Consider the following 8112-nt stretch of genomic DNA (forward strand, 5'->3'; position numbering starts at 1 on the left):
GCTGGGGAACAGATATTGCATTAAGACTCAGAGACAACAGTGTAATTGACAATAATACTAGACAAAATCTAAGACACGAGTCACATAAATGCAGTATTATGGATTTCATCTCTTTGTGCGGGACACGTTTAATCCTATTTTAAATGCAGGAAAATTAACTCAATAGTTTATCATGGATTCATATTTAAAAATGGAGTCCAATCAGATAAATTTCATCAAAGCAGATAAATCTAAGTTGAAAGTTGAAAAATATAGTGGTTTGATGGATTATCTCAAATCTAGATCTGAAAATGACAATGCGCCGATTGGTAAAGTGATAATACTCCCATCATCTTCTGAGGGTAGTCCCAGAAAAAAAGCAGCAGTGATATAGCAATTGTAATGAAGGATGCTATGGCAATTGTTATGAAGTATGACAATTGTAACAAAGTATGGCAAGCCCGATTTATTCATAACCATGATGTGCAACCCCAAATGGGCAGATACTGCAATTTACAATGCTGACAAAAAGTTGAAAACAGACCTGACTTGGTAGCCAGAGTTTTTAATATTAAGCTGAATGCTCTTTTAAATGATACCTGTAAATTCCATTTATTTGGCAAAGTAATAGCTAAAATTCATGTCATTGAATTTCAGAAATGCAGACTGCCTCACGCTCACATGTTATTGATATTAGATAGTGAGTCCAAATTACATTCCTCTAATTAATTCCCTTTCAGTGTGCATGAATTTCGTGCACCAGGCTACTAGTATAAAATAAATGCCCAGAGTATATAGTATACTATAGAATCCTTTTGGTTAAATCACAGTACTCTTTTCCTTCACTCTAATCTCAATCTTGTTAATTTCTTCTTCTCAGCAGTATCTTAATAAGATTTTAGTATACTTAAAATTTAAAACATTATATTAGCTATTTAATGGGTGCTACATGATATTCTCTTCTATAATAGCGTTCTTGTTTTTAGTTTGGACAGTTTAAATAGCAGCTACCACTTCTAAGTGTGGGGGGTGATTTCTGGGCTTTGATTATAATTCCCTGGTGTCTGAAGTGTGTGTGGGGTGACTACTGGGCTTTGATTAGAATTCCCTGGTCTCTGTGTCTGTATCATGAAACCTGAGTCGGTGTACATACACATGATTACAGAGCCAGGACTGCTAAGGGGCTGGAAAGTCCTTTAATGAGATGTCTGTGTGCATGAGTGTAAGATGTGAGATTATTTTACAGAAGCCTCTGCCTTGAAAATCCTACACTTGTTTACATATAGTATAAGTTAGTGATTTTCAAATTTTGCCTGTTCCTTTTCTTCAGACAGTTTTATATTGAGATTTGAAGTGTAAATTGGTTAATGAGAAGCTGCTGTGATCCACCCAATGGCCTCATTAAGCCATGGAGTCCCATGGAACATAGTTTAAAAACATTCACAGACACTGTTTTCTATGTTTGCAATCTTGTTGGGGAGATAAGGTATATTGTGTGTATTGGTAGCTATTTTTTGTTATTTTAGCAGAAGTAGTGGGTACTTTTCTTTCTGGTGATCAAGGAAATCTTTACAAGACTATGTAGAGTTTGAGTCCTGAGGGCTGTATTAATGGAGTTTCTATAATCTTGAAAGAAGGAACATTTAGATTAAAGAAATGATGATAAAGGCAGGAAAATCACAGGCAAGTGATTCAGTCAAAGACTAGCATCAAAGGTATGTGACAGTGGAGGACGGGGGATCTGACACTTGTGGGGTAGATTGAACCAGAGCAGCAGTCTGCAAACGTTTCTGTGAAGGTCCAGGTAATAAATATCTTGGGCTCTGCAGGCCATGATCTCAGTCATAGCTACTCAGATGTTTTTGTGGTTTGAAAGCATCCACAGATGATATACAAATGAATATGTTTGCTCTGTTACAATATAACTTTATTTATGGACACTGAAATTTCATATTTTATCTGTTATGATATATTTTTCTTCTTTTGATTTCTTTAAACCAGTGGTTCTCAACCTTCCTAATGCCGTGACCCTTTAATACAGTTCCTCATGTTGTGGTGACCCCAATTTCATTGTTACAAATTGAACATAATTAAAGCATACTGATTAATCACAAAAACAATATGTAATTATATATGTGTTTTCCGATGGTCTTAGGTGACCCCTGTGAAAGGGTCGTTTGACCCCCAAAGGGTCGCGACCCTCAGGTTGAGAATCGCTGCTTTAAACCATTTAAAAATGTAAAAACATTATCAGCTTATATAGATCTACAAAAAAACAGGAGGTTCACTGGATTGGGACTATGAGCCAGTGGTTTACCAGCTTCTGGACTATATAGTGGAGCCTGTACACAGGGCATTACAAGGAGTTTATACTTTGCTTTATAAGCAATGGGTAGTTTTGTTTTGTTTTAAAGCAGAAGAAATATGACAAGTGCTGGCGAGGATGCGGAGAAAGAGGAACTCTCATGCTCTGCTGGTGGAAATGCAGACTGGTGCAGCCACTGTGGAGAACAGTATAGAGTTTCTTCAAAAAACTGAAAAGGGAACTCCCATTTGACCCAGTGGTCCCACTTCTAGGAATATATCTCAAGAAACTAGGAACACCAATTAGAAAGGATATATGCACCCCTATGTTCATAGCAGCACAATTTACCATAGCTAAATTGGAAACAGCCTAAGTGCCCATCAGCAGATGAGTGAATTAAAAAACTGTGGTACATCTACACAATGGAATACTATGCTGCTGTAAAAAGGAAGGAATTCTTACCATTTGCAACAGCATGGATGGACCTGGAGAGCATTATGCTAAGTGAAATAAGTCAGTCAGAGAAAGATAAATAGCACATGATCATACCCATTTATGGAATATAATGACAACATAAACTGATGAATACAAACAGACCCAGAGACAGAGAAGCCTCTATCAGACCATCAAACCTCAGAGGGAAGGTAGGGGAGGGTGGGGGTAAGGGGGAGAGATCAACCAAAGGACTTGTATGCATGCATATAAGCCTAACCAATGGACACAGACACCACAGAAGCTGGACTAGTTTGCATTCCTACCAACAATGCACAAGGATTCCTTTTTTTCCACATCCTTGCCAAGACTTGTCATTTGTTGAATTGTTGATGATAACAGGTGTGAGGTGATACCTTATTGTCGTTTTAATTTGCATCTTTCAGTTGATTAGTGATTTTAAGCATTTTTTCATATGCCTTTCGGCCTTCTGTATGTCCACTTTGGAGAAGTGTCTATTTAATTCCTTTGCCCATTTTTTAATTGGATTGTTTGTCTTCTTTTTGTTAAGTTGTATGAGTTCCCTATACATTTTGGAAGTTAACCCCTTATCAGATGTTTCATTGGCAAATATGTTCTCCCATGAAGTGGGCTCTCATATTATTTTGTTGTTGGTTTATTTTGCAGTATAGAAGCTTTTTATTTTGATGTATTCCCATTTGTTTATTTTTTCTTTAGTTTTCATTGTCCTAGGAGATGTATCCATACACATATTGCTATGAGATATCTGAGATTTTGTTGCCAATGGTTTCTTCTAGGATTTTTTTGGTTTCACGTCTTAAAATCCATTTTTTAGTTTATTTTTGTATATGGTGTAAGTTGGTGGTCTAATTTAATTTTTTGCTAATATATTATCATTTAATATAATAATTAGAGGCCTGGTGCACAAAATTTGTGCACAGGTAGGTTCCCTAGGCCTGGCCAGCACTCAGGGCCAATTGGGGCCTTCTGGCTGCCAGCCAGGACCTTCCTTCATTCCGTGCCCTCCTTTCCTCCTCCCCCCACCCCCCAGTCCCCTGGTGGTCAGTGCACGTCATAGCGAGCAATCCAACTCTCGGTCTCCCAGTCTAATTCCCAAGGGGACACTTTGCATATTAACCTTTTATATATGTAGATTTCTCTTTCAAAAGAACTGGAGAGAGAAAATCCATGGACTCTTTAGAAGGCCGTTGTAGTAGTCCATACATGAGGCATTAAGGGACTAAGGTAGGATGCCGTCAAGGAAGACTTGGCCAGATTTGATTAGAGCCAAAAGGAGGGAGAATGGAAATGTCTGAAGTTCTATTTTGAACGACTGAAGAAATGTGGTAATAGAAAAAGAAATAGGGAAGTCATTGGTGATTTGATGGAAAAGATGTGTTTTGTTTAGACAGATGGAGTACATTCTGGTAGGAATCGCCATCAGGCAGTAAGAAATGTGGGATGAATACTTTTATTTAGAAATCACCTGCCTAGAGGTGAGTTTTGTGCTTTCAGAGTAGATGAAGTCTCTGAACGAGAAAGCTGTAAATAGAGGATTTGGGGAAGTTTTATTGGATTGGAAAGAGAAAGAAGATAGGAAACCAAGGCAGAACAATATTATAAGACCAAGGGAGAGAGAAATATCAAGGAGGGAGTTCAAAACAATGTCAAATGTTGCCAAAGTATCAAAAACAAAAACCAAGAAAAGGCCATTAGATTTGGTGAGGTCATTAGTTGAAATTCTGCAAATAGTGGGTGTGGAAGCCAGGTTACAATGGGGTGAGAAAGTGGGTAGCAAGGAACAGGCCATGGTACAGACACTGAAAACAAAGGAGAGTCATAGGTTGGTAAATGGGCACAACAGGCCGAAACCGGCTTGGCTCGGTGGATAGAGCGTCGGCCTGCGGACTGAAGGGTCCCAGGTTCGATTCCGGTCAAGGGCATGTACCTGGGTTGCGGGCACATCCCCAGTGGGAGATGTGCGAGAGGCAGCTGATCGATGTTTCTCTCTCATCGATGTTTCTAACTCTCTATCTCTCTCCCTTCCTCTCTGTAAAAAATCAATAAAAAAAAGAAAGAAACTGGAATCCCATCCACATATATACCACATTATAGATCAGTTGGTGAAGGCTTAGCTATGGAAATTGGGAAATAACATATTTTCCTCTGAGACTTGGAGACTAGCTGAATAGATAGTGATTACAATAGAGAGGAAGGAAGATAAGTGCTTAAACGCCAAAGTAGGATATGAAATCATCTGAAGGCATAGAATAGATTTAGAACCAAGGATGGTTGAACAGCATGTAGAGAGTATATTGGGTTGTCATTAAAGATTGGTGGGCCTTTCTTCAAGGTAAAGATATCTAGTTCATGACTATGGCCTATACATTTATGTAGAAAAAGACTGTAACACTATGATAATATTTATTCTACCTGAATTGTGCTGAATTCATGTTTATATCACAACATGGATGGAGTATACTATGTGTGTGTGTGTGTGTGTGTGTGTGTGTATAATTTATCTTGTATTGACTGCCCCCAAATTAATTTTTAAAATTTTTTGGCAAAGATATTATATACCAAATTTCTGTTTGTATATACCATTCTTATTTGGGGAGGCATCATTTGCATTTATTTGGATAAAGTCACAATTACACAAGTATTCTACTCCATAGCTATTGATAATATGTTTGGGTTATAACTGGCTGGATGTATATAGCTATTTTATGTTTGTTCTAAAGCTTGTTAAACAGGAGTCTGTCTATGTATTTAAAAAATAGGCGAAGGAAGAAATTGCCCGGCTTCGCCGAGAAATGATGAAAAGCTGTAAGTCTCCTAAATCAACAACTGCACATGCCATCCTCCGGCGGGTGGAGACTGAAAGAGATGTAGCCTTCACTGATTTACGAAGAATGACCACAGAACGAGATAGTCTGAGGGAAAGGCTAAAGGTTTGAGAGAATTTTATCTATGTGAACATTTGTGAAACACGACACAGTGACATTGAAAGCGCTTTGTTTTGTTTTTGTTTTTTTAACCAGATTGCTCAAGAGACAGCGTTTAATGAGAAAGCTCACTTGGAACAGAGGATAGAGGAGCTGGAGTGTACAGTTCATAATGTAAAGAAAAGTTACTTTTGCACTTTTGGCTGTAAACTGTCAGTGACTTTCTTTTCCTTTTTTACTATGTCCAGAGAAGTTCTTTTATTTTTCTATGATAGGGTTTCTAATCCTAAAATACTGAAGATGATATATATATATATGTTATAAACTGTTTATTCCTTTTAAAAATGTGAGTATAATATTTTTCATGTTAGGTTGCAAAATGGCTTAAAAAATCAGGGATGCATTCTAAGGAATTTTAGCACAATTTTAATCTCTGTATTTCATTAAAGAGAACATTTCCAGACACAGGGAAACTGGATTATTCTACCTAAAGAGTAGCTAGAGTAGAGAAAATGATGGAGAAATGAAAACTAATGAGAAAAATATATGTAAACTGAATTTAAATGTGAGTCATCACCATTTTTATTAATGAAGGATTTGAGATGCTATACTTGAGATATTATGACTATATAAACAGAATTGATGGAATTTGACTTTCTGTTACCAAATTTAATTGTATGCATTTATAAATTCATCTGTACTATGTTTTTATAATGAGTAAAAAATGCAGTAGAGAGGGGAGCAGTAATCTTGTCATTCTACTTGTGTAGCTTGATGATGAACGTATGGAGCAAATGTCAAATATGACTTTGATGAAGGAGACCATAACCACTGTGGAGAAAGAAATGAAATCATTAGCAAGAAAGGCAATGGATACCGAAAGTGAACTTGGCAGGCAAAAAGCAGAGAATAATTCTTTGAGGTAAACTAAATGCTTTTGAACAACGAATGGTTTATTATTAATGACCTGCTTTTTGTAGTATATTTTATAATGGTAATTAAGTTATTTGTTTACTTTAATTTTGGGGAGGATTATTACGGAGCAGTTGTAGAAGCCTCAGCACACATTAAATGATTTCCCCATGATCAATCGCAGATTGGTAATGCCACACCTAACCAGGACTCAAATTTAGTAATCTCTGTCTTACATAAGGAGAAAACCTGAATGTTTAACTAAAACAGCTTTTACAAAGCCATTCTGGGCACAGTGCATTTTTCACTTTAGCATTTGATTATTACCTTTATAACTCAAATTATGTTCTGGGGTCTGAACAGTGTAAGAACACACACAGCACAGGTTTTAGAGCAGCTTAGAATATAAGAAAAAGTCATAGCAGAGAAATAGGAACATGTAATGGAACTTATTAGCTGAATGTGAACCACACTGTTTAGCCCATCCTATATAAGGTGCAGTAGCAGAAGACATTCCAGTAAAGCAGCCTGCAGGCAGTAAGTAGAAGGGAATCAGTTTTTGAGGACCTCTATGCTAGGAGGTTTTTGTTTTGTTTTTTTTACTTTTGGTACCTATTGATGTGAAAAATAGAGATTGAACAGATTCAGTAAGGTTGAATTTCAGGGGATCTATTTGAAAAAATAATAGTTCATGTGAATGTGAAACAAATTACTAAGTTACAGATAATACTTGATTTGCATGAGCTCCCAGAGTCTTCTCTTTGATCTTTTAAGGGTCTGTGGTGCCTATATTGGAATCAGTTGTCAGGATAGATAATCACTCAAATTTACCCTTCACCTTTTCTTTAATTTCCTGCATAAAAAGACATTTGCAATCTCAGGGAAAATAAAAATAATAATCAAGCCCAGCCGGTGTGGCTCAGTGATTGAGTGTCAATCCAGGAACCAAGATGTCCCAGGTTCGATTCCCAGTCAGTGTACATGCCCAAGTTACGGAATTGATCCGCAGTAGAGGGCATTCAGGAGGCAGCCAATCGATGATGTTCCTCTCTCATCGATGTTGCTATTCCTCTGTCTTTTTCTCCCTCTAAAAATCAATAAAAACTTATTTTAAAAAATGATAATAAAATAAAACAGCATCAACAAAGAAAACCTTGGGAAATAGAGAAAAGTGTAAAGAAAATTTAAATCATCCATGATTCCATAACCCAGGGAAGACTTTTAGTAATCTACATCTGTTTCTAACCAGATATATTTTTCCCTGTGTGTACATAACCTTTCGATGTAATTGACCTCGTATATTAGGAATTTCACTCAATTGTAGAGCATAAGCATTTTCCCAGGTCATTAGGAGTTCTTTGAAAACATTTTAGTAGATTATTAAAATACTAGAGGCCCGGAGCATAGGGCCCCTCAGCGTGGCCTGCGGGGATTGGGCTGTGGCAGGTGGTCGGGGAGGAGCCAAGCCCAGGCCAGGCGCCATGCTGCCCCGAGTCACCCAGCCCTGCTGTGCCTGCC

At 37.4% G+C, this 8112-nt stretch overlaps 1 protein-coding gene across 1 annotated transcript in view; it reads left to right on the forward strand.

The window, feature by feature from the left end:
- Positions 1-8112, forward strand: part of LOC102752201 (testis-specific gene 10 protein-like) — a gene marked incomplete at its 3' end in the record, with an annotated part of 83068 nt that overhangs the window by 29283 nt on the left and 45673 nt on the right. The window contains exons 6-8 of the mRNA XM_015568599.1: positions 5518-5688; positions 5779-5856; positions 6453-6604. Of these exons, the coding sequence (XP_015424085.1) occupies positions 5518-5688; positions 5779-5856; positions 6453-6604 (401 nt within the window). The remainder of the gene's footprint in view (positions 1-5517; positions 5689-5778; positions 5857-6452; positions 6605-8112) is intronic.

The sequence above is a fragment of the Myotis davidii genome, unplaced genomic scaffold (genome assembly GCF_000327345.1).
Source record: "Myotis davidii unplaced genomic scaffold, ASM32734v1 scaffold1685, whole genome shotgun sequence".
Classification (NCBI taxonomy): Eukaryota; Metazoa; Chordata; class Mammalia; order Chiroptera; family Vespertilionidae; genus Myotis; species Myotis davidii.